Source organism: Rana temporaria, chromosome 2, assembly GCF_905171775.1.
Source record: "Rana temporaria chromosome 2, aRanTem1.1, whole genome shotgun sequence".
Lineage (NCBI taxonomy): Eukaryota > Metazoa > Chordata > Amphibia > Anura > Ranidae > Rana > Rana temporaria.
Genome location: NC_053490.1, coordinates 333,814,315 through 333,841,805, shown reverse-complemented (window position 1 = coordinate 333,841,805; position 27,491 = coordinate 333,814,315). Strand labels below are relative to the sequence as shown.

General features: G+C 42.0%; 1 protein-coding gene across 3 annotated transcripts; it reads right to left on the bottom strand.

The window, feature by feature from the left end:
- Positions 1-497: 497 nt before the first annotated feature.
- On the bottom strand, positions 498-27,141 carry IRF6 (interferon regulatory factor 6). 3 transcript variants are annotated; one of them, XM_040337508.1, is made up of 8 exons: positions 26,952-27,141; positions 14,094-14,289; positions 11,739-11,943; positions 11,144-11,260; positions 9,430-9,576; positions 8,069-8,461; positions 7,670-7,788; positions 498-2,994 (listed from the first exon to the last, which is right to left on the bottom strand). In XM_040337508.1, the coding sequence occupies exons 2-8, from the start codon at positions 14,265-14,267 to the stop codon at positions 2,734-2,736; spliced, it is 1,416 nt and encodes a 471-aa protein (XP_040193442.1). In that variant the 5' UTR covers positions 14,268-14,289; positions 26,952-27,141; the 3' UTR covers positions 498-2,733. The 3 variants fall into 3 exon arrangements, with proteins under 3 accessions (XP_040193442.1, XP_040193439.1, XP_040193438.1); XM_040337505.1 differs by having other exon boundaries at positions 14,094-14,270; positions 26,952-27,140; XM_040337504.1 differs by lacking the exon at positions 26,952-27,141 and having other exon boundaries at positions 11,150-11,260; positions 14,094-14,270.
- Between the last annotated feature and the right edge of the window lie 350 nt (positions 27,142-27,491).

Sequence of the window (27,491 nt, the reverse complement as noted above, 5' to 3'; positions counted from 1 at the left end):
TGCAGGGTCAAGCTGCAGAGCCAGCAGGAGCAAACTTGGACACATCTCCTCCACAAAAGAAGCCGGCGATGGCAGAGCTTTTTGGAGAGACATTTGTCAGCAAAGACATGGACAGCATGACTCCTGCTGACATCAAAGAGGAGGTGGCATCCTACCTGCTGGCAGCAAGCGGCATTACGGTGGATGGTGATCCGCTGACATGGTGGAAAAGCAATGAGTGTAAATACCCTCATATTGGCAACATGCTATCTCGCTGTGACAGGCTCTTCAGTTCCTTCCGAGAGTGTTCTCAACAGCAGGGGACATAGTGACTGCAAAGAAGTCCTCACTCTCCCCAGACAATGTAGACATCCTTGTCTTTTTATGTTGCACTTTAAGTTGTTTTTCATTAATTATGTCAAAAAGAAGATATTATGCCTTGTGCACTTTAAGTCGATTTTATTTTCAATTTAATAGTTTAAAAAAGTGTTAAACAAAAAGACAAACGTTTTTGTGTCTTTTTTTTTTGCTGATCCGAGAAACGATCCAAACCGTGAGTTTTTTAATCTGTTGCACCCCTACTCAAAACACACTGGATGGGAGATCTGCTGCAGGTGTTGATGTAATCCTAACAACTCCCCAAACTCAGTGAATTTTCCTCCATGTGGGTAATGCATGCACTACTTTTGGTGCAATCCAGTGCAATTACAGCCCAAAATGTAAATGAATGGAAGGAACATGGAATGCGTTCCTGTGTGGTTTCTGGTGTGAACCAGCACTCAAGTCTGTTTTCCCAATCCAGCAGACCAGAACAAATTGTCAAAGCCAGATCCATTCATAAATAAGGCCCAAAGAAAGTAATGATCACAGCACTGCATTGGTTACAGTCATTATGAGATTTGTGCCATAGGACCCCACTACAAAGAGCCTTCGTTGGATGTCCCAGGACACATAGTCCAAATATTATTATTATACAGGATTTATATAGCAACTTCATACTCTAAAAATGGTGGTGTACACACACCATCATTGTTGCCTTTAGCTGTGACAAAAATAACAGCAGCAGAATAGGGTTGTGGTAATGCAGTGCAACTGCCTCCACTCACAGCCATAAAACACCATGGGTGTGTTTAAGGTTTGCTTGTAAATCGTCAAAAGTGATCATAAGGGCTTGTTCACACATGCAGCCGGGAGCCACAATAATAGGCGGTTGAGCTGCAGGTTTACTTACCTGTTCACCAGCCAGGGCCCTGTAAAATACCTGTTACTTCCTGGCATGGGGCAGCATTTGATCCTCTCTCCTTCCTCTCACAATATAGTGCTCAGTGCCTAAAGTGGGCCTATTGCTAGGATGGAGCACAATCACACACCACAATGGTGGGCATAGCTCCCAGCTGTCCTGGTTTTTGAGGAACTGTCCCCGATTTGGAATCAAGTCATGCTGTCCCTCATTTTGGGCTGACGAAGTTATATATAAAATGTGCTTATTAAAACAAAAATGGAAAGGTTCCCCCAGGGGGCTTTTTAGCGACATATTGTGCAAATGTGCTTGTCATCATTCAAAAAGGGTCTCCCAGTGCTGGCAGTGGTTTCTGGGGACATTTGCAGGAAGGAAAGGGGGTTATTAGTTTTGCAATAGCTTCTACACAGACCAATAGTGGGTTTACACAGGTTTCTTTTTTACTCTGAGCTCCAGAATAGGGATGGCTACAGATGACATCAGTAGCAAGTAGAAGGAAAATATAATACAGCGAGTAGGAAAGCAATTAAGACATTTACTCTTTACAAAAAAAAAAAAAATCTACATTTTAAAAAAGGAGAGTAGAACAACGGTATTGGAAGAATAATTATTGTGCTCTACAAAAGCTTGCTTTGCATTCTTCTGCATATACTGCAGTCAAACCAACAAAAACATAAAACCTGGAGATAATGGTTTCTGGCACATTAAAAGAAATAAATATGTATGAACTTCAAACCACAATAAAATCTGCAGAAAAATCATGCCATAGAAAATCCAGCTTTCTTGAGGCACTTGCTGGTTATAGATTGCTGAAAACAAGTCAAAGTTCCATTCAAGGATCTCTCTCTTTCTTTGCACTGCTCCGGTTAGAATAGAATAACATTAATGCACTACTGACTTTACCGGAGAACTGATAAGCAGGAAACAAGGCAAAAAATATCATTAAAGGCACTATCATTTGAGCATCTTCACTGATCTAAACAGCAAGCCTGCAAAAAAAGTATAAGGTTAGATACCTCTAACCCATGGGTGCTCAACCTGTGGCCCTCCAGCTGTTGCGGAACTACAAGTCCCATCATGCCTCTGCGAGTCAAGCTTGTAACGGTCAGTCATGCAACGCCTCATGGGACTTGTACTTCCACAACAGCTGAAGGCCACAGGTTGAGCATCCATGCTCTAACCCTTAAACTCTCAAATTAATACGTTTTGAATTACATTTTTCATTAAATGTAGCGTTAGATATTTTACATTTACAAAAGTCCTCTGTAGACATTTCAGTGAATGCTACTATAAACATAGGGCAAGTACTCATTTGACTCAAGCATGTACAAACAGACCAATGAAGCTGACTGCATTAATGTACAAGGAGTCTGCTTTTCATGATTAAAAAGAAAACTGAAAGTCATCCTTAAAGCAAGAAAAAGTCAAAGTGATGTATGCCTCAACAGCCCCAACTACCATGCTGGGTAAGGAGAGTTTCCAGTTTATAATGTACAAAGTTCTGATCCTTGGCATCATTGAGCTTGCAGTGCCTGAGCGATATGTAGGCTTGAAGGGTGCAGATTTGACTGCTGCATGTTCTGATGTGGTAACATTGGCCATGGGTCTGCACCCTGGTGATTCTGTAGGAGGCGGTAAAGCTGTTTGAGGTGGGCAACAATGTTATCCTTAATATCAGGAACAGAAATTTGTAAGCGGACACTTCCACTTTCAAAGGATCGAGTGACATCTCCAGAGAACATCTCAAGAATCATCCGAGCGACCACTGGAATGATCTGTGAATAACAGAAAATAAAAATGTTACTCTTACAGCAAAGCACTCTTGAACTGTATCGACTATTGAGGAGCTTGAAGTGAAGATCAAAAAAGATACGCTATTTTCAAGGAAACAAGAATGGTTAGTTTTGTGGATTACATTTTTATTGATTAACCCCTTGCTGCCAAGCGTACGCACATATACGTTTTTGGCTTTCGGAGGTTATCCCGGGATGATGCCCGCACCTGCAAGCATCACCCGGTATATATTTTTAGAGCCAGTGATTGGCTTTCCAGGGATAACAACCAGTGTGGCTAAAAGCTGCTCGGTTGTTATCCCGGAGGAGTGGGAGGGAACCCCCCAGGGGACCACATCCCCCCCACCGATCCCTCCATAAAGAGTACCTGTCACCACCTATTACTGTCACAAGGGATATTTACATTCCTTGGGACCGCAATAAAAGTGATCAAAATGTAATTTTTTTTTTAAAACACAATTTTATATTATAAAAATAAATAAAATAAAGAAAACTATTTTTTTTTTTAAAGCGCCCTGTCCCCGCGAGCTTGCTCAGCAAAAATAAAAACGCATAGGGGAGTCACGCCCGCATATGCAAACGGTGTTCAAATCACACATGTGAGTTATCGCTGCGATCATCAGAGCGAGAGTAATAATTCTAGCTGTTGACCTCTAACTCTAACCATGGAACCATAAAAACATTTAAAGCGTATTTAGGTACCGTAGTTTGTCACCAAGTTGCGTTTAAAACACTGCTGCACAAATACCGTGTGACATAAAATATTGCAACAGCCGCTATTTTACTCTTTAGATTCTCTGATTATATATATATATATATATATATATATATATATATATATATATATATATATATATATATATATATATATATATATATATATATATATATATATATATATATATATATATATATATATATATATATATATATATATATATATATATATATATATATATATATCCCAAGTAATTTTCTAGCAAAAATACGGATTTTAACTTGTAAACACCAAATGTCAGAAATAGACTTAATCATGAAAGGGATAAAAAGTTAACAAAATAAATAAAACACACTAAGATGGTCAAAACTCAAGAGGTTAGTTGTACCCAACCTGTACCCCAAGACTCAAAAAAGCACAACAGCTCAGAGGCGAGGAGGAAGGGATGTTACAGTGAAAAATCCACTTTTCTTCTGTCTTTTTCAAGCACAGCTTCAGGTCCTCTTTAATGCTGAGGGGGCAGGTAATAAACATGTGCTACCACAAAAATATGGGCCAGTAAAAATATAAAAACGCAATAAACCCCATCTGTAGAAGCTGCGACAGGGTGTTGATCATATGGGTAATTATTAAAACTGGTATTGAATAAAGTGTACAAAAGGAAATAAACATACATTTTTTTTCCCTTTAATTAAAGCGCTTAGTCTGGTGGATTGGAATGTACATGGTTAAATACACTAAACTAAATAAATTAAGAACAATATAGCATTAACCTTGTACCAGAGGACATGGGGCTAGGTAATGGTGCACTAGTACTACATACAGGTCATACTTAGAGTAAGGAGGTGGTGAAGAGGTTTACTGTATAGATCATGCAGAAGATGTGCAGGATAAGGGATATTAAGGGTTAATGTACAGGTCACAAAGAAGCAAGCTGGAGATCGGATGCATATTAAAAAGGGAGTTAAAGTGGAACGTCTCTCTCTCAAGCAACATTGACTATTTATAATCCTCATGCTGCTAGCATTATTAGATAAGTATATGCTTTATCCATTGTTTAAACATGTTAACCATTTCTTCAGTTACTCCCTGGTTTCCAGACCTAGACAAATGAGGCCATAGATCCCAGGAGTCTTCAGGAAAGGTTTTCTCAGATAAGTACTCCCTCCTGTCCACATGCCTGATTGAAGGACGTAAAACGCTACATGAATTATCTGCCGTTACTTAAGATGGTCATGGCCAGAAATGCTAGTGGGGCATTTTTCCACAGTGACTTCTCAGTCATTATTTCCTCTTTCCACCCCTTTCTCCATTGCAAGAGGAAGAGGAGGGCTCACAGATGTGATTGTTATGAAAAGGTCTTTCTATGACCAATCTGAGCCACTCTGTACACAGAGGTTGATTTACTAAAACTGGAGTGCGCAAAACCTGGTGTAGCTCTGCATAGAATCCAATCAGCTTCCAGGTTTTTGTTAAAAGATTAATTGAACAAGCTGAAGATAGAAGCATATTGGCTACCATGCAGAACTGCACCAGATGTTGCACTCTCCAGTTTTAACAAATCAATCCCACAGTGTCTGAGAACAGCTTGGTTCACGGGCATTAATAGGCAAACTGGCCATCTGATGGTGCTTTACCCAGTGCTGTAGGTTAATGGTTAAATTCAACGCCACAAATGTTTAAAAGCCTTATATATATGTCATGTTAAAACACACACACTATATTACACGTTAAAGATGTATATTAATATATGACCTTTATAAATAATTTGGGAAATAGAATTGTAGCAGCAGTGAAAGTTTACATATTTTTCACCTGTCTTTTCAAGTGTGGGAAGTTGCTGCTAATATGGTGGAGATCGCTCCTATTTCAACTTGTTTGTCTCACAGAAAGAGGTGCCTAAACAAAACTTTTATAAAAAAGGTACCTGGCTCAGTAAAGCCAAAACCATTACATCTCATTACCACAGAACAGTTCTACAAGAACATACAACACGTGCCTTTTTTAAACGATAAACAGCTACGAAAAAAAACCAGTAAGCCTTAGTTGGAGTAACTTATCCGATTATAAAATTATAAGCTCTACAGTAGAGCAGAGAATCAGCATGACTGAGATATAGGTTATGTCTAACATGAGACTAACACTGCCTGGTTTATGGTAAATTTAACAGAACCACTAAATGCCAAGTCACATTTTTAGATTTAAACAAAACAATCTTGGAATGGATCAATAAAAAAATAAAATAAAAAATAAGCCATCTAAAATATAGGAGACAGTTTTTTCCCCCAGGAGGAATTCAAGGCAGAAAATGCAAATCTTGCAAGCTACTGCTTAGGCACAATTAACATTTCTATATTATCCCTTTATCAACAATTTCTCACATTGGGTTTAACTCCAGATTTAGTTATTTTTCGTTTTGGAAAAATGGATAAAAAAGTACCGTAAGTAACTTCCGTTTGGTTCTAATAAATGCCTATTGAGGATGTTTTTCTCTAGTTGTGGAAGCTAGTCCTTCATATAAATTTGTTGGGGGGGGGTGTTACATTTGTTTTGGGCACACTAACAGGTACCCATTTATTCTAGGCAATTAGTCTGAAAAGTGCTGTGTTATCTAAAATATTAATCAGGGTCATCTTTAACTTCGGGCAAAAAGAACAGCTGCCCCAGGCCCAGCCATAGTTGTGGAGCCCAAAGAAGCTGGAGTTCAGCCACCTCCGGTGCTAGTCACGAGCTGACTTGTGTGGGCTGAGCTTGCGGTGGGAAAGGAAGGCGACGTCTGGACACCTGACAATGAACTGCAACAGGGAGGACAAAGTTTGTGTTAAGCCTCGACACGATCCGATTTTCCGACAACAAATGTGTGATGGCAGGGTTTTGTCGCATAATCTGACCGTTTGTACGCTCCATCGGACAATTGTTGTCGGAATTTCCGACAACAAAATGTGTCTTGTCGGATTATCCGAACATGTGTACACAAGTCCGGTGGAAAGAATTCAAAGTACAAACATGCATGCTCCAAACCAATGCTAACCATAGCACAACATTAGCAGAAGTTGCCCAAAGGGTGGCGCTAAAGAGCTGAAAAACCACATAGTTTTGTGTACGTTGGCTGAAAAAGTTCTGCCGTCTGTATGCATACCATGTGCACTGCCAACGCCCTTCGCACAAAATTCCACAGATTTGTCCTTTGGAAATCTGATCGTGTGTACGAGGCTTAAGTCTCACTTGTCCTGTAGGACTTCTCTATTCCCGGCCAGTCCATGCTGCCTGCAGTAGAAGACTATCATTAATTCTTGAGAGCCCGTTCTTGGGGATGCTGCTCACATTCTGCGTTGTTCCTACCAACACTCAGTTAAGCTGCATAGATGTTTTTGCTCTGCTCATTGCGAACAACAAGTTCTAGGAGTTTCCGGTCTATTAGTGGGTCCTATCAGCTACCCACTCCATGGTGTGCAGACAGTGAGGAGATGAGGTGCTGTAAGCTCTAGAAACTAATAAGTGGTAATTATGCAAAGTAACCTATAGCAACCAATCAGTGGTAATGACGTTCAGTAACCTCTAGCTACGAGTTAACAGTAATGATCTGCTTTAATCTCTAGCAACCAGTGAGCTACAATGATGTGCAGTAACCTCTAGCAACCAATCAGCAAGCAGAAATTATGCAAAGTAACCTCAAACATCCAATCAGTGTACCAGAATGTGTGTTGTAACCTCTAGCAACCAGTCCGTGAGTGGTAATGATAGGCTGTAACCTACCAATCACAAAAACTGCCTGATCTGGTGCAGTAAACTGATTGAGTTCATTTATTGAATGTGGGGGGCTGCCCAAGGGTCCAGTCAATGTTAAAGACAGCCCTGATATCAATATTGTATTTTAAACAGTTTTTCACTTCACATTTAACCTTTCTTGCTAGTTGTACAGCAGTATTTATCACTCACTTGCACAATAATCAGCTTCCTCTCCTTTGGTTTACCATCAGGCCACTCTTCTCCAAAACACAGGTAAATTTCATATGGAGGCTGCTTAGCTCCACTTCCTTTTTGATGACAAATTAGTTCTAAAAGCAAGAAGAAAAAAAATAAATAAAAAATTGATATAATAGCCAGGGGAAAGGGGGCGTTAGTTCACTCTTAAGGTTAACTAAGGGGATGAAAAGGATTTTTATGAGATTTTAACCAGTTAGATTGCTATAACTGATATGCAGATCCATTTTCAGTAATTTACTAAAATTAGATACAACAGGTCTATAAAAATTTGCATTAAAGTTGCAGTATGCTGTGGTAGACAATGGTATATTAAATAGGGAAAAAAATAAAATAAAATAAAAATCCCCTCACCACTTAAGAAGGTCTCCAAACAGAAAAGTTTCACTTTCTTCTGGCGCTCAATCAGATTCGGAGTATTTGGTGAAGGAGAACATGGTCCTGACCAGTAAACCTTGCACTGGCAAAGTCGAACAGCATAGATGGCATGCCCACTAACTTCCAAGATAAGTCCTCTGTCCATGACATCTAGCAGACGGCTAGTGTACAACTTCTGCCTCTCATTTAAAATCTGCTCTGGGCCTGGAAATCTCACTTGCTCCAGACTGGTGGGACCAAAAAGTTCTTCTTGGTTTGGCATTGGACCTAGGTCACCATAAAAAAGCCGGCAGCCTTGAGGGTTACTAACAGTCATTGTCTGACCCATTTCTTTACCCCGGTAGAGGAACTGGATCTCAAGATCAGTCACTGCAAAAAAAAAAAAACACCACATGTAAAATAAATATATGACTAAAAGTCCTGACATGCAAATACAGTCTATACACCATAAATATGTGCTCACAAGATCCTATCTAGAAGAACTGTGTTCGTCCTTTGAATTTTTGGAATAATTGTATAACATAGGTATGGCCCAGCAACCAGATACCACGTTTTCATGTGGAAGATTTATCACTGGTTGCATTGGACTAGTTTTAATCGGAACTTTAACCTCCCATTACTGCAGCAATTAACTAAGTGCATCTGTATTTTTCTCTTAGCCCCTTGGAAAGTCCTACAAATACCTCTCGAGCATGCCAGAGAGGTCCACCTAATGCAGCCTGATGTGATGGTATAACAGCAATGCATGGTTATTACCAAATTACAAGCCTCTAGTCTAGCTGGTCAATCAGCACCTGGCTACACCTTGCCCAGCTCACTGCTTTCTGGACTGACAAGATTGCTTCTGTTGCTGAAACGTCACCATGAGCTGCAGTGTTCGGGACACAAATAGCTCAGCCAGGAGAAGTTGTTTACCTTAGAGGCCTGTGCACCATATAGTAACTGGATATAGAACATGTTTGGGGGGGGGGGGGGGGGGGATTTGACTTCTACTTTAGGCTTAATATTTCCCCTCCTCTCAGCTTTAGAAATTGTTTAGACTGCCACAATGAATCAGACTTCTGATGCAGCAGCAACCAGAATATACCATGGTACCTGAATACATATGCAGCAAATACCGCTTTCACCCATGATAGAGTACTTCAGGAAAAAATATTGCATCTTTGAGGCACTAAAGAAAAAGAGAACCCCCTCAAAATGGCTAGCCTCTAGCAAGCAATCATTTGTATTATACAGTAAAGAGTGGCCTACAGAGTAAAGCAACATTAACGCTTTAGAAAATGTTGCCATGAAAAAACAGTTTGTACTTTTTTTTTTCCCCCCAGTTCATTACTTACTAGGTAGGGAGCTAATCCACAATTCTGGAGACCCAAAAAGATCCACCCCTGACGGGGTCTGGGGAACCTCCATGTCTTGCGGTTCCGACTTTGGCCAGTCTGGTTCAGGAGTACAGCTCTCTAAGCTTGCTGGGGCCATGGGGGAATCTATGAAGATACAAGAGAAAGCAAGAATGTTTAAATTGTACAATGCCAAATAATAAATTAAAGCTGCACAACATTTAAGCATGCACAATATATTGGACTACTATATTTCTCCTATATTTTTTACAGATTCACTTGTGTATTAAAAAATAAATAAATAACACCACAATATACACTTTCAATGACATTTTTTTTTTTTTAAAAGCAACAATATCTCATACTATAGTATATATGGCTCTCCAGTTTCAGCAGCACAACAGTACATTGAATATTTAAAGCAAATACAGGTCACATATTTGTGTCGTGAGCTTCATCATTCCAAAATCTTGACAGACAGGCTGGGCAACATTACTAACCCTTTAAGGAACTGCCCTGTAATAGTATACTGGTGTCTCACAAAGCCTGAATTTTATTTAGCTGCAGACCAGCAAGTTATGTGAAAAAAAATACCCTACAATAATAAGATTTTTTTGTGCATATGGAATAGCTTTATAAATTTTAGTATGGGCAGAAACTTCAAAATGTGATGAAATCTTTGGGAGAAATTAGTTATATTAAAAAAAGACTATCCAAGATGAGAACAGAACTTACATTTCATCCACATAGCGACTACTGCAATATGCATGTTACTAGAGGCACAATGTAACCAAATAAATGTCAGACAAAAGTGTTCTACAAAGCAGCTTCAGGGTTCATTCACACAGGGCTTGCAAAGGAAAAGAAATGACACTTATACATACAGCATGTACAACATGATTTTCCAAATGCAAAAGTTCTAGGTGTGGAAAATACTTTGGATGGGGTGTAAAACCAGTCACTTGTATAGCTCCTTGGACACAGGAATTCACAATAGACATAATATGCCTGTAAAAGCCCAGGTTGCATGTATCCTTAATGTATCATTTTATTACCAGAGCACTTCGTTAGTATGACACTTCAGGATATTAAATATCCCAAAAAAATATTGCAAGCTACTGTAAACCAGAGCAACAACAATGTCCTATTTTCTGAATTAAAGACAATTAGAAACATATTAAACCAGAAAGCAGCCTCTACTATTGGAGTTCTAGATAATGCTTATATTTTAACGTTACGGTCCCCACTACCAAACCGCTCCTCTTTTCCCATGAATGATGCAGATTTTTTCCAAGAAACATGCCTCAACTACAGGTTTTTTATTACCCAAGTAGATCTCCATAGACTCGTAGCTGTTGGTGGATTAGAATTTCTGAAATTTTTGAATCAACCAGGCAACAGGCAATTTTAAAAGGGAAAAAGCCTCTAAATTTCTCACAGTACAGGGTTACATTAAAGTACTCAAAATTTCCCATAGAAAGCAGGCTTGGGAAAAAAAAAAATAAAACCACACGGTTTTCCTGTCTGAAAAACTGATCGTGTTTACAGGGCATTAGAGGTAAAGATTAAATGTTGCTTTAAAAAGGTGGAGGAGGGCTACTAAAGTGATCTTTGCCAAGAGTTCAAGTCAAGCATTCCTAATTTTAACATCTTTAAGTTTCAAATGTACCCAAAATGTGCCCTTAATTATATCTTATGAGAAAAATATACTGACACAAACCATTGATTTTTAATCCATTAAAGGGCTCCTGAATTGAGACATGCATCTGTGACTGACTTATATCATCCTCTTCATACTCCTCGTCATCCCATGGTGAAGAACCAGTAGAACCTGTTGAAGTGAAAATAACTGATCAGAAACTTGAAAATCAAACTACCGGTAGTCTATCTTCAGCTATTACAAACCTAGTTTGGGGTTCAACAATCAAAGCACTGAAGGAAAAAAAAAAAAGAAAAAAGAAAAAAGAAAGGGTACAGTAAACCCAGAGCAACCAATCAAAAATTAGATTCGTAAAAGAAAGCAATTTGAATTGGTTGGTATGGATTACTGCTCTTGACATTGTCTTTTGCCTTACTAAATGTATCTAAATATAAAGTACACTGCAGCTGTGTACAAGCAATAAAGTCATGCCTGTTTTTTGTCAACTGTAAATTTCTTTATAGCAAATATTTTGCAATGCTTATTTCTAATCTTAATTAATCCAAAAGATGGAAATGCAAAAATTCAAACCTCAACCACAATACAGAAAATATAACTGAGCCAATGTCTGCATTTGAATGCCAATGTACCTTTTCGTTATTATTCTTACCTGGGTTTAGGATTGGGCCTTGGGATTGAGGTATGTCACAGACCTCATAGATTTTAACGGGGTTCATAGGAACTTCTTTGGTTCCATCATACATTAGTTTAAATTCTCGACTTTTGTTAAGCGCGCAGCGCAACTGGGCCTTCCACTTTGCTGGATCAGGATCATCAGCTCCTTCTTGATATTTACCAGTCTCTACAGCCCATGCCTATGAAAGATACATTAACAGTTGTAGTTTACCAGAAAATGTTATCAACACTACAGTAAAACAAAGAAAAGACACAAATATCTTCAGTTTCGGAGCTTAGTGCAATTGTTGCAGTAATTAGAAGATAATAGCTCTTAATGTCCCCTACTTGGTGGGACAGTTACTATTTTGTAACCAATACCAATTCTCTTAGTCCTCCCCCACCAAACACCCCTTTAAACACTTGTACAAATAACTGTACTATTTAAAATATTAATCCATCCTTTAGGAAATCGGATGTTATTTTTAAATGCAAATCTACAAACAAAATGGTGGTGAAAAGAACCCCCAGTGGGTTAAAGGGATCATAGGTGATTAATCGTTCATGTAAAATAGAGTATGAGAGGGGTGGGTCCCTTGCTTAAAATATTCTACTCTAAAATGTGTCCCTATTAACACAGTAACGTTTGGCTGCTATGCACATCATGACAGATCAAGTTCAAAATTAGATTTGTAAATGTTATATTTTTAAAGCGATACATTTGTTAGACAAGGGCATCGTTACCAAAAAAGGTGGTGAACTAATACAAATTGTGTTTTGGTGAATAATTTTTTGGGGGTTTTTGGTTTACTTACACTAAAAGGAAAAAACATATTGTAAAGCTGGCCATAGAAACCTTGTGCTCATCTGAATGACCCCCTTTGCCTGGATTTAAGTTCATGTGCATGAGCCGTAAAGGGTGATAAGACATGATCCGACCACCCTCACACTTCAGGTCAGCACATCCTTAAACTTTGGCAAGTGGGGTTGATTTACTATAACTGGAAAGTGCAAAATCTTTGCAGCTCTGCATAGAAACCAATCAGCTTCCAGGTTTGTTTGTTTTTTTATCAAAGCTTAATTGAACAAGCCAAAGATAGAAGCCGATTGGCTACCATGCATAGCATGGTAGCCACTGCTTAATGTCCATCAGGGGAAGAGCAATCACAATAAATCAGGTTTTTCTAACCTGTCAGATTTCTACTTTCCCAGATGAGCCTTGGCTGATGGTCTTTGCAGGCAACTGGTCAAATGATCTGGCTGAAAAAGGCAATTATCTAATAACTGTAAAACTGCTTCCCCTTTCAAAACGGTGGGCTACAGGCTGATTTTCTCCTCCAGCAGCTGGCTACATATAGCGTTAGATTGTGCCCAAGTAGCGTGTGGAGCCCACTGACCACCTGTTAAGCATGCGGCCCTATGACCTCAGAGATCATCCTAAGTGCCTGACATACACAGTGCAAGGTTTCCAATACCAATGGTGGTAGCTTGCCATTACTATAAAATAGTCACATTGCATGTGGCAATAACGCCTTGTCCTGTGAAGTGATTAAAAGGGAAAAAAAACATTTTTAAGCAACCTTTCATCCTCACTTCCTGTTCTTCTGTCTAACTACACACAGTAATGCAAGGCTTTCTCCCTGGTGTGGAGAAAGCCTCTTGAGGGGGCAAGCAGGAGAGTCAGGACACCCTGACACTCCTGCTCGCCACCTCCCCCCTCAAGAGGCGGCGAGCAGGAGTGTCAGGGTGTCCTGACTCTCCTGCTTGCCCCCTCAAGAGGCTTTCTCCACACCAGGGAGAAAGCCTTGCATTAATGTGTGGAGTTACAGACAGAAGAACAGGAAGTGAGGATTTCTCAGAAGAAATATAGACATTTAAAAGCAAAATTGAAGGATGAGGTAAATGAGACTGCACTAAAGGTAAAGTAAGCTATTTAAGGAAAAAAAAATGTTTTACCTTTACAACCATCTTGTTTAAATTAATTGTTCTTAAACTATTCTAGTAGGGAGGAGACTGGGAGTTTAGGGTGCATTTTTTACATAATTGGGTGAATCTTGGCGAACATGACTCAACATTTGGGGGTGTAAAGTGGGGTATAAGGTAAGTCAGTGCCAGATGTAAACATCGGCCACCATTGCTACAGAACCCAGTAGTCCAACTTGAACAAAATTATTTTTTACCTTACAATTAAACTTTATTATATGCCCAATTACCATTTCACTCTGCCCACCTAACCCATTGATCCTACTCTTTAACATGCAATCTTTTATATCCTGCATCTCTTTTTCACAATAACTAAACAATGCCTCATACAAAATTTGTTAATATGTATCCTAATGGAAGTATGTACCTTGAAAATGGTGTTCTCCTCTTCATGCTGAGGGCTATGACGTGTTGCATGTTTCCATGGTATTTGAAATCTCTTTGCATCCCTGTCTAGCCATACCAGACCTGGATACATTCCGCTGTCCACCTGAGCCACCAACCATGGCTTTAGCCGAACACGGCGTGGGTGCAATGCCATTATCTGAAAGACAAGGAAAACCCTGCATAAAATTATACACTTAAATATCATTTAATATTTTAAATAAGTAGATTTCTTTAAAGATGCTCTTCAAAATGGTATCCTTTATATAATATATATATATATATATATATATATATATATATATATATATATATATATATATATATATATATATATATATATATATATATATATATATATATATATATATATATATATAAAAAAAAAAAAGGGGGAACTGGCCATTTCTCCTGTCTTGTCATAATTAATATATGATGACAAACAAAGAATCCACTAGCACTACAATCTGTAAAAAACAAAAACAAAAAAAAAAATTTTTTTTTGGCCCTTATGCACACAGTTTAAAGGAAAAAAATGTTTTGCTCAAATGACTGTTTACAGGGTATAGAGACACAACAGTTAACCGATTCCTTTTAAAAACGATTAAAAATCAATCATAGAATGTACCTGTAGTTTCAGTTACGTTTGTGCATGTTATCCTGCCTCTGTGCTGTATAGAGCCATAGAAAAGTGATGGTTTGGAAACAAAACTAGAAGCTCCCAGTACTGTGGTCCTCAGGAAACAGACAACCAGGAAGTGTCCAGAACAGAGCAGAATTACAGCAACATCAGAGCAAAAACGCACAATGAGGACATAAAACCAGGACTGCAGTAAGGTAAAGGAAGCTATTTAGCTAAAAAAAAAAAAAAAATCCTTTAGTGACCCTTTAAGGCTTAAAGCGGAGGTCCGGTAAAAAAAAAACCACCTGGACAGTATTTCCCCTGTAAAACCTGAGTGTGGAACTTGGCATACAGTACCGCCTCGAAGAAGGCTACCCACAGGCCCCGGACCAGCAGGTGCCCGGAGAGAAGACTGATTGTGTGATGCCAATACCTTCACCGCAAACTGAAGAGTCCGCCAGGACGTCCCCCGGATGGAGCGCAGCTACCACCGAATGAATGGATTCCATGCGGAACTACCCGATGCTCACAAAAGGTATTCAGGGCCAGAGGCGCATAGAAAACCCCAAACCTCTCGTCCTGCAGGAAAGGTAAAATTACCCCGCAGCTTAGCATGTCCTACACTGCCTAAGGCAGACTGACGGGCCAGGAGAGGAAGACACGAGGAAAGAACTTTGTTCTGTGGATAGGAGGAAACCCCCATCTAGTACTCCGAAGAGACCACCTCCGCAGACCCACTGGTCGGAGAGCAGGGAGGTTTCACTGAATTGTGAACCTGCATGCCGCCCCCCCCCCCAGCTAGAGACAGGGAGGGAAGGCTACATACACTGGCAGGATTTTGGTGCCGGCGTGATCGGCTTACACACCCAGGGACGGATTAGTCCCCCAGCTGGGCCTTTGACGGCCTGGGTTGCCCATAAATAATACACACACATAGAGTGTATGTATATTATGTAGGTGTATGCACATATACACGGAGTACCCAGAGGAAACCCACGCAGACACAGGGAGTGACAATGCAAGCTCCAGGCAGATTGGCGTCAGTGTCCGGATATGAACCAATGACTCTTGCTGCCAATTCTGAAACAGAAGCCCTGGATAACAAGGGCGCAGCATTCAATGAAGCATCACAGACCTATATGGGGCCCTGGACCAGCTGGTCCGCTAGCCTAATAACTTCGGGAGAGAGTTGGTGCTCCTCCACTGTCTGGTGCAAAATGCTCACTCCGTGAGTGACTGAAACCCCAGAGTAGTGGCCACAATAGGCTCCAAGTCAGACCGCTGGTATGGTAAACATGGAACGGGTCAGTACTTCGGATCTTCTATCAGTTAGATCCATACAAGCAGGGGTTCCCGCAATAGGGAGAGTGGTCAACTATACATGACACCCGGAGTGTCCACCACCGGAGAAGAAGCCCACCTTTTGAAAAGGCTCTACTCAAAGGGACACTGAAACGCCCGGCGGTGAGGGACCACAAAAGCCCTCAGCGGCTTTTCTCATTCCGCATCTTAGAAATTATGAAAGAAGGGCACAGAAGGAAAAAACCTACACAGAGCGGTCTGATTTGTGTGATCCAAAAAAGACCAAGCTCTCAGCGGAAACCCAACTGCACTATCCAGCTTAAGAGAGTCCCTTGCCGCAATGAGAAGCGCACCCATAAATGCCTTTTCCTTTTTTTTTTTTTACTACCACCCAGGTACCTGGTCCATGGCTCCATAATAGAGCATTCCCCAGGGGATAACGGGGGAAGGGGGCACTCTTAACGCCCATCCGCAGTCCACCCCCACCCTGGCACAAACGTGTCCAGGACTAACAATAAAACCTCTGTGGGAATCCCAGGTGCTGCCACTACCAGCATGTTGGTGGAAGGACCCAGATACTGACTCCAAATAATAATATTTACATAGCGTGTATGTATAATATGCACACCTGTCCTTACAAGCAAACAAACAGAAGCTCCTAGAGCCCTATTCAGGGCATCTTCCCCACTTGCTGCGCTGACCAGGGGTATCCATGGGACTCACCTCAGGAGGAAACTGCCCAGCGCTGCCGTCCACTCTCAGCACACGGCGTGTGAGAGGAAAACAACCGCAAGGTAACTGTGCGGCATCTGCAGGGACCTGTGTGCGCCATAGGATACAGCACTAGGGGTCAGGACTACTCCAAGATGGCCGCCGAGCGTTCAGAACGCGGCCACTGGAAAATGGCCAACCACAATGTAAGCTGCGCCATAGCGCGGCTACGATAAAATGGCCGCCAATTGGAGTTTACAATGTAATTGAAAAACCTCCCAAAAAAATGGCACCAGCGCCGGCCAAATAGCGTCAAAATGCCGCGTTTCAACAGGAAAAGCCTCCTAGGGCTTTTTTTAACAGTGAAAAACCCCTCACAGAAAAGGCCCATACAAAAAAAAAAAAAAAACACACAGGACAGATAACACAGTCCCCTCAGGAAGCCCCCCCCCCCCCCACAGCAGCAATGTTAGCAAAAGGAGCAGGGAAGGGAGGAGAAGAGGACTCCCAAACCCCAGCGGTACCAAACCACCGAAGCAGGAGGGACTGTACTTACCCATCCAAGCGAGGACTCACTGACGCATTCCTGACAGAACTACAACCGCAATGGAGGTAGCTGTCGGCCCGGTCCACTGTGAGTGAGACAACACCACAGCCCAGTCAATTGTGGACCTCGGAGCAAAGCTCACCGGCCACCCCAGGAGTCATGGAGTATGGCGTGGCAGACCCAGCCTCTTTGCAAAGGTGTGCCCACACTCGCTTGCCGGACTGAGAAGACTACAATGATCTATAATATCCAGCCTGTCTCTCAGCAGACAGTTGAAAGAAGATTCTTCAAGAAAAAGTAAAATAAAATAAAATTTCTCCTCAGGGCGCTGGGCCCAAAGGGAGCCATATGTCCTTCTCCTTGCTAGGCAGAACGAAACTGAGGATGCATGCTGCAGTGAGGAGGGTTATGTCTGGAGGGACCGCAGGGGCTGTTCAACTCTGTTAATGTAACATGTATTTAATTATCTAACATGTTTCTGCCTAATCCTCTCCTGTAAACAGGGAACATAACCCACTTGTCAAGATTTGAGAAGCTGTGTCCGTCCATGGACGATAAGAGAAATTCTGATTTCAGGGAATACATCATATGTGCATTTATGTTGATAAAACCACCAGCATATGCTCAAGTACAGCCAATCGCTTTTAGTAATTTTATTCTACAGCAGATTTAAGAATTTTAACTCATTCCAGCCTAGTGTATATGTATTTTATGTTGCGTTATAAACATTACAGCTAACCAAGGGAACATTAAACACTGAAGCAGGAAAAGGCCTCATGTACAAGGACCGTTTGCTACTTTAAAAAGAAATTGCCGCCTAATGCTAACAATTCATGTCACGGCTCCTGGGATTCCCAGCCATTGTCAAGCTCTCCTCTTTTTCCCCTTACAGCCACTGCTTTTTCTGAGCCAGTGTCTACTGTTGCACTGGTTAGCAGGAACATTTATTAAGCAACATAAAATAGAAATACAATGACAATGGAAATAGAAAATTCCTTCAGTGGAATTCCCTAGTGTCATTAAGGTCAACTAAAACAGGTCATTAGAGAAATATCTTGTTTACCTCATAAATCCTACTGCAATGATAAAAGCTCTATAATTTGCTCCTGCCTTTCATATTGATCACTGAATAAACAAGTAGTGTGAATTCCAGAACATTTACCAAAGATGAAAATTGGATGACTGCACACCAGTAGAAATGTAGCAGTACTTTATTAATTCATAAAATTTGGCAGCATGGCATAATATAAAATTCCTGTTCCCACCAGTGAAGGCCCCCAGAATAATGGGTGCACCCCTCACCCGCTACTAGTGGCTTTTTCCACCATACAGGTGACGTAGCAGTTAGAACGTACATGGTTTCTCAAAAAGGGTTGGCTGGCTACACAATGATAACCAAGGGTCTATCTGCAGGAAGTGATCATTGCTCTGCAAAGTAACTTGAAGGGGCAGAGCCTTTGGGCTCCAACAGAGCAGCAGGAGGCACACTGAATAGTTAACAAGCTGACCAACGTCAGCAACAGTCCCCCTATCAAACAATAGCTCAGCTTTTTTTCCCCTCTTAATAAAATAAATCATTTAAAAAAAGTGCATTTTGCATTTACTCAGGTTATCTTTGTGTAATATTACAATTTGTTTGATGATCTGAATGATTTAAAGTGGAGGTTCACCCGAAAAGTAAATTTTTAAGATTAGATTGATGCTCATTTTGTCAAGGGGAATCGGGTAGTTTTTTTTTAATCCAAGCAGTACTTACCGTTTTAGAGAGCGATCTTCTCCGCCGCTTCCGAGTATGGGCTGCGGGACTGGGCGTTCCTATTTGATTGACAGGCTTCCGACGGTCGCATACATCGCGTCACGATTTTCCGAAAGTAGCCGAAAGTCGGTGCGCAGGCGCCGTATAGAGCCGCACCGACGTTCGGCTTCTTTCGGCTACTCGTGACGCGATGTATGCGACCGTCGGAAGCCTATCAAATAGGAACGCCCAGTCCCGAAGACCATACCCGGAAGCGGCGGAGAAGATCGCTCTCTAAAACGGTAAGTACTGCTCGGATTTTAAAAAAACTACCCGATTCCCCTTGACAAAATGAGCATCAATCTAATGTTACATTTTTTTTTTTTTCGGGTGAACTCCCGCTTTAAGTGTGACCGATATGAAAAAAAAAAAAAAAAGTATATATATAAAAAAAAAAAAAAAAAAAAAAAAAAAAATTCCAGTATAGGGAGGGGAAATTAAATAAGAAAAATCACTCCAATGAAGTCGCAGACAAAATAAAACCTGACAGAAAATCAACTCAGAATGGGTTCACCACCCCCTATTATGAGTCTACAAGAAAGCGAAACCCACGTGAAGCAGGTCAAAAGGAGATCTACATGTCAACCATCCATAAATTCTGAATTAATGCAAAAGCATTTCAAACTAATGCCACCAATACACACCCAACGTCTGTTGACAAAGGCCTTAAAAGGTAGGAGGAAATCACAATGGTGAGACAGAGGTCTTTAAGATGCCAAAACCAGCCCCTCCTCCAAGTTAAAAGCCCATTGGGGGAAGGGGTTGGAAAATCTGGTCTCATTCCTTTTATTTCCCCTCATGATTTATACACATCCCTCTTTAGGGATAAAAAGCCTGAGTGTAGGTAGGAACAAGCTTGAATGTCAAAGTACTGTGGCAGAATGGTATGCTGGCCCTGCCACTGCCAGCTTCTGGTTCTTGGCAAACTAAACAGGGGTGGGACATTGCTGCCAGCAGGAAAAATAGGCATGGCTTATCTGAATTAACCCTTTCACGACTAAGCCCATTTCTGATATTTGGTGTTTACAAGTTAAAATCCATATTTTTTGCTCGAAAATTACTCAGAACCCCCAAACACACACATACATACCACACATTTTAGCAGAGAATAAAATGGCGATTGTTGCAATATTTTATGTCACACGGTATTTGTGCAGCGGCGTTTTAAACACAACGTTTTGGGATTTTTTTTTGATAAACTAAAAAAAATAAAACAGTAATGTTAGCCCAATTTTTTTTGTATAATGTGAAAGATGATGCAACGCCGAGTAAATGGATACAAAACACGTCACTCGTTATAATTGCACGCACTCGTGAAATGACGACCAACGATGGTACCTAAAAATCTCCATAGGCAATTTTTTTTTACGGTTACCAGATTAGAGTTACAGAGGGGGTCTAGTGCTAGAATTATTGCTCTTACTCCAATGATCGCGGCGATACCTCACATGTGTGATTTGAACACCGTTTACATACTTCCGTATGAGCTTTCTTTGATGCGTGAGCTCATGTGGATGGGGGCGCTTTAAAAAAAAAAAAAATCTTATTTATTTTATTTCTTATTATTAAATTGGGTGTAAACATCCCTTGTGACAGTAATAGGTGGTGAAAGGTACTCTTTATGGACAGCTGATAAAAAAGAAAAGATTTCCTGATCAATGCATGTGAGGTGGATGGGGGAATCCCTCAGCTGTGCTACTGTATTAGTTTGAGACTGCATTTCTGCAAATGTAGTTTGAGATTTTGTCAGGATCAACAATGTCCGCGATACTGAGAAATACAGGCAGACCTATCCATCATGCCACACCATCAGGGAGGTGTACGATTGGTCCCAAATGTATTCTGCAGCAGGAAAACAACCCCAGACATTCAACCAATGTCATTAACCACTTAAGACCCGGACCATTATGCAGGTAAAGGACCTGGCCCCTTTCTGCGATTCGGCACTGCGTCGCTTTAACTGACAATTGCGTGGTCGTGCGATGTGGCTCCCAAACAAAATTGGCGTCCTTTTTTTCCCACAAACAGAGCTTCCTTTTGGTGGTATTTGATCACCTCTACGGTTTTTATTTTTTGCGCTATAAACAAAAATAGAACGACAATTTTGAAATAAATTCAATATTTTTTAAATTTTGCTTTAATAAATATCCCCCCAAAAAAAATATAAAAAAAAAAAAAAAAAAAAATCCTCAGTTTAGGCAGATACATATTTTCGGTAAAAATCGCAATAAGCGTTCATAGATTTGTAAACGCTATAAATTTTGTGCAAACCAAATAGGGGATAGTTTTATGGCATTTTTATTAATATTTTTTTTTTTTACTACTAATGGCGGCGATCAGCGATTTTTTTCATGACTGCGACATTATGGCGGACACATTGGACACTTTTGACACATTTTTGGGACCATTGTCATTTTCACAGCGAAAAGTGCTATAAAAATGCACCGATTACTGTGAAAATGACAATGGCAGTGAAGGGTTTACCCACTAGGGAGCGTTAAAGGGTTAAGTGTGTCCTAGTTTGTGATTCTTACTGTAGGGGGGCGAGGCTGGATGTGTGATGTCACTGATCGTCGTTCCCTATTACAGGGAACAGACTATCAGTGACAAGCCACAGAGAAGAACGGGAAAGGTTTGTTTACACTCAGCTCTCCCCGTTCTTCAGCTCCTATGACCCGATCGCAGGACACCGGCGGCGATTGGGTCCCGAGGGTGTGGTCACGGAGCTTGGGACTGGGTCGTGAGCGCGACCCACGGCTGGGCACTTAAAAGGCAACGTACCTGTACGTGCTTGTGCCCAGCCGTGCCATTCTGCTGACGTATATCGGCGTTAGGCGGTCCTCAAGTGGTTAAAGGACTATCTTTAGCGTAAAGAAGAACAAGGATTCCTGGAAGTGATGGCAAGGGTGGCCAGGTGGGGGTGGTAAAAACAGGCAACTGTGCCATGGTTTTACCACCCACCTGATAGATAACTTGCAAACACTCTGGGTCTTACACAAATTATAACCCGAGTCAGATTTGAGGTTGGCAGTACTGCTGCCAAATGCAAGCCTATCAAGTTAACTGAGCTGCCCCACAAACATTTGGCTTGTGGTACGGCAGTCACATAGAAAACTTCTGATCACCTGTCAAAAAAAAAAAAAAAAAAAATGTGCCTTCTAAAAGCCTGGCAGCCACTGCTCTACCACTCACTGAAAAGAAGGCCACCATGAAATGCTTTTCAGAGGGGCAGTAAAGAGTGCCGTCACCAGAAATGGAATAGAAGGAAGATATTTCAATGGAGGATTTCCTCTCATTCTAAAATATCTTGGCCTTCAATATATATTAAAGGGTATTGTACAGATGACATATTTTTAGATGGTAAAGTACATACTACCAGAGAATAGAAATCAAGTGGCAGCTATTGAACTGAGGAAAAGCAAGGCCCAGTAGCATATATAACCTGGAATACTGAATCGAGGCAGACACAAGGCAGCCTATAACTGTACAGAGAACACAGGGTGTGGTATGGGATCAGTTTACAAGGTGACAACAGGAATCGCTCTCTTTATAGAACTACAGTAAGAATAAACCAGGGCTTCACAAGTTTGCTTGGAATCTAGGTTTTAGCTAAAAAAAAAGTTAGGAGCCAGAACGCGCCCCGTCCCGCCGAGCTCGCATGCAGAAGCGAACGCATATGTGCGTAGCGCCTGCATATGAAAGCGGTGTTCAAACCACACATGTGAGGTATCGCCGCAATTGGTAAAGCGGGAGCAATAATTCTAGCCCTAGATCTCCTCTGTAACTTAAAACATGCAACCTGCAGAATTTTTTAAACGTCGCCTATGAAGATTTTAAAGGGTAAAAGTTTGTCGCCATTCCACGAGCGGACGCAATTTTGAAGCATGACATGTTGGGTATCAATTTACTCGGCGTAACACTTATTTTTTATTACAAAATAAGACAACAGTAAAGTTAGCCCAATTTTCTTTTTTATATTGTGAAAGATAATGATCTTTCACAATATAAAAAAGAAAATTGGGCTAACTTTACTGTTGTCTTATTTTGTAATAAAAAATAAGTGTATTTTTGCCCAAAAAGTGTGCTTGCAAGACCGCTGCGCAAATACGGTGCGACAGAAAGTATTGCAACGACCGCCATTTTAATCTCTAGGGTGTTAGAATAAAAAATGTATATAATGTTTGGGGGTTCTAAGTAAAGGGAAGGAGATGAGCAGGCAGTTAAAACAGGCAGTGGAAGCTCCATTAGCATTGCTGGTTGTCTTGTCATACCAACGGCCACCACAAGAGGGCGCCAGATTCCAGAAGGAAGCATAGGACTGCAGACATTATCAACATTTATTTTCCAACGTCACACAAGTGCAGGGCCGCCATCAGAGGGGTACCGATGGTCCCCAGAGGCCCGGTCGACTGCCGCCCCCCCGTTTTTTTTGTCTGACCCCCTCACCTTAAGCAACTCGCTGAAGACTTGACCCCCCCCACCCTGCTTATCTTGCGGCAGGAGAGAGGAGGGCCCCCCCCCTCAGCTCTCTGCTCCAAAGGGGCCCTGCCTAAAGCTGTGTAAGGGGCCCCAACATTTGTGATGGCTGAGTTTGGGGCGCCTCAGGCTCTAATCATGTGCTTATTCCTGTAATGCTTGGGAGTGAGTGGCCCAGTGATGTATTATGGCCTAGGCCGACAAGGCCCAGGCCTAGGGCGGCACTTTGCCGGCCGCCCCCCCCCACCCTCACGAAAATGGCACTCGCGCCCACCTCCCTCCTCCCGCACGCGGGGCCATTATCACTGCTTAGTAATGCAAGTGCAATGGCTCGCGTCAGGTGCGGAGGGGCCAGGAAGCAGTTTAAATAGGAGCCGCCCCAGTTCCGGCCCCAGTGTGTCCATAGCAGACACCTGTACTGGAGGGGAGGGAGGGGGTGTTAGAAGAGGAGAATACTGTGATGGGGCAAACCAGAGAGGGAGCCACGCTGCACCCGCACCACCAGAGAGCCACGCTGCACCCCACACCACCAGAGAGCCACGCTGCAAGTTTAGTCAGGCCTAGGGCAGCACAAAACCTAAATACACCTCTGGAGTGGCCAATCTCTGCAGTGTCCAAAAAAATAACACACACACACAGCATTATGACCACTAACGGGTAAAGTGAACATTGATTAGCTTTTTACAATGGCGCCTGAAAGGTGGGATATATTAGGCAGCAAGTAAGCATGTTGCTGAAGTTGGTGCGTTTTCTGTTGAAGAGGGAGGGAGGAAGGAAGGTAGGAAGGAAGGTGCAATTTAAGGATTTAACCACTTGAGAGCCGCGCTATAGACGAAAGACGTCCACATCGAGGCTCTCACCTGCCAGGTGGATGTCCCTGGATGCCCTGCTGTTTACATTCCCCCCACGCACGGCCGAGGGCGCGCAGCGGGGAAAAACTGTGCCCAGCTCGTCACGTGATGCCGATGCGCGTGCCTGGCGGCCGCGATGTCCGCCAGGTACCCGCGATTGGCAGTGACAGAGCAGGGACGTGGAGCTCTGTGTGTAAACACAGAGCTCCACGTCCTGTCAGGGAGAGAGGAGACTGATGCTGTGTCCCTTGTACATAGAGACACAGATCGGTCCCCTCCCCCCACAGTAAGAATAACTCCCAGGATACACATTTAACCCCTTGATCGCCCCCTAGTGTTAACCCCTTACCTGCCAGTCACATTTATACAGTAATCAGTGCATATTTATAGCACTGTTCGCTGTATAAATGTGAATGGTCCCAAAATAGTGTCAAAAGTGTCCGATATGTCCGCTGCAATATCGCAGGCCTGACAAAAAAAAAAAAAAAAACGCAGATCGCCACCATTACTAGTAAAAAAATCATAAATCTATCCCTTATTTTGCGCAAATCAATATACGCTTATTGGGATTTTTTTTTTTTTACCATTGTAGAATGTAGAATAGTACGTATCCGCCTAAACTGAGAATATTTTTTTTTTTTTTTACCAACAATTGGGATATTATAACAAAAAATATTGTGTTTTTTTTTTTTTTTTAATTTTCTGTCTTTTTTTGTTTATAGTGCAAAAAATAAAAACCGCAGAGGTGATCAAATACCACCAAAAGAAAGCTCTATTTGTGGGAAAAAAATGATAAAAAAATATAATTTGGGTACAGTGTTGTATGACCGCGCAATTGTCATTCAAAATGTGTCAGCGCTGAAAATTTGTCTGGGCAGGAAGGGGGTTTAAGTGCCCAGTAAAACAATTAACAATTTTGGCAAGTGCCAAATTATATTGGCTAGACTGGGACAGAGCAAGGAATTTCCTCAATTTGTAGGGATTTCCTCTCACTTCCTGGTTGGCTATGGGACAGAAAGCGAAGTGAAATTTCCCCAACAGGACACAGATGGTTAAAAAAAAAAAAAAAATCACTCCCTTTGCTTTATCCAAAACAAAAAAAAGGGGTTTTTACTATAGTTCTACTTTAACCACTTCCCGTCAACCACCATGTACTGAAGGCGAGCGAGTGGTGTAGGCAAAGTGAAGTACGTACTTGTACGTCGCTGCCTACTTCCGGCCCTAGGGCACGCTGTGTAAGTGAGCCTGTAAGATAAGTTGTGGCCAATGATGCATGGTGGGGACTTGCTGATTGGCTGTGTACAATCACAGTCCAGAGCTCTTTGTTGGTAAACAGAGAATGATCTCTCAGTTTCTCATCCCTGATGAGAAGAAACAAGATCAGCACACAGTCTAGTCAGGTATACATTTAACCCTTTGATTGCCCTAGTAACCCCTACCAAGCCAGTGAATAGTATTAGCACTGTATTTATATATCACAGGTAATAGAGGCAGTCAGACCCCCCCCCAGCATCAGTGCCATCACTGCAGTGCAAATCACATGTGATGTCCGTGCAGTGCGATTTCAGTCATACAGATAGTATGGCCGATATCGCACCGCATTCGGATCAAAACACACACAGGACCCTTTTTTTGGTCCTCACCAGAATCAGATCGCATGCGATCCGATTCATATTAGAACTGTCAGCTCGCAGTACGATATTGCGAGCTGAACTGGGGGGCGCCGTTAACATTGTATTGACGCTCCCCAGCAGTTCGCATATGGCAGTGTGATCTGCCATGCGAGTCGGGAACCCACGGTGGATTCGCAGGGTTCCCGCATCTCCCTAGAGTGAACCTGGCCTCAGATAGCCCCGCCGCACTATCAGGCTCCGTTTCCACTAATGCGAGTTGTTGTGCGACACATGCAAAGTCGCATTGGCAAGTCAAAATCCATGTATTTCAATGGTCCCCGTTCTAATTGTTGCGACTACAGGTCGCAGCGACTCCAAAAAAAGGTTTTGTTGTACTATTTTTCGTCTTCGTTGCGACTTGTTCTCCCATGGTTCTCACAGGTCACATGACATAGGGGGAAAATGACACAATCCCCCCAGTACAATAGATCTTGTATTCGATTATCCTTGGCAGGCAGTACTATAAAGTGTGCCCATAAATCTCTGTAGAATCCCCCATGGGCCCTCCCCTATAGTCTGGGGGCCACACATCTCCCAGGCTCACCTACATCCAACAAATGCTACAAATAGATCCTGAAGAAGTGGATGGAGAAAAAAGTCCCGGCAGTTTCCTTGTAGAAACAATGTAACAATCTCTATGTAACCAATAGAAAACAAACAGAGACATCTGTACAGCGACTCCACCATCCACCCCGATCACAGAGGAGCGATCACTACTATCGGACACAATTGAATACAACAACAAACAATAGTAAACAGTGAAAGCTCCGATGGTTACACAGCCGATCGATCCCACCCTACACCGAAACTAGCAACATGGCAGCAGGAGCTCCTACAGGAAATGAGGCGCACAGGTACACTTACCTCCACCTGAGCGCAGCTCTCAGCCTATTACCCACACACACATACAGTGAGTGGGGGTTCCGAGTTCGCTCCTCCTCAGAGCCCCTCTCTGTCCCGATCCCTCCTCACACTGCCCGGCTCTCTCCTCTTTCCTGTCTGCCTGGCTCAGGTATTCGTGACGTCACGTGGCTCAAGGCAACAGGACACACCTTAGTGAGGACTGCTCTGCCAGCTGCTGTGTGCTCACGTGACCCTCTACCTCACAGACTGAGTCAGGGCAGAGCTGTGTGGGAAAGGCTCCCTGACGGTGTATACTTCATACCCGGACAATGCTTTCCTCACTTCTCTAAGGCTGCCCATACATTATATATGTTATTGTACAATGTTCCTTCACATTTACCAAAACCAGGTCATAACTTCCAATCTGTATGCGATCAGGCAGACCCTTGCACTACATAATTAAAGGTAAATCGAAAGGAAATGGAATAATGTATGGCCAGTAAGGATGAGCTCCGGCGTGTTCGCATAGAACACGTGCAGAGCCCGCCAGGAAGTGAGCAC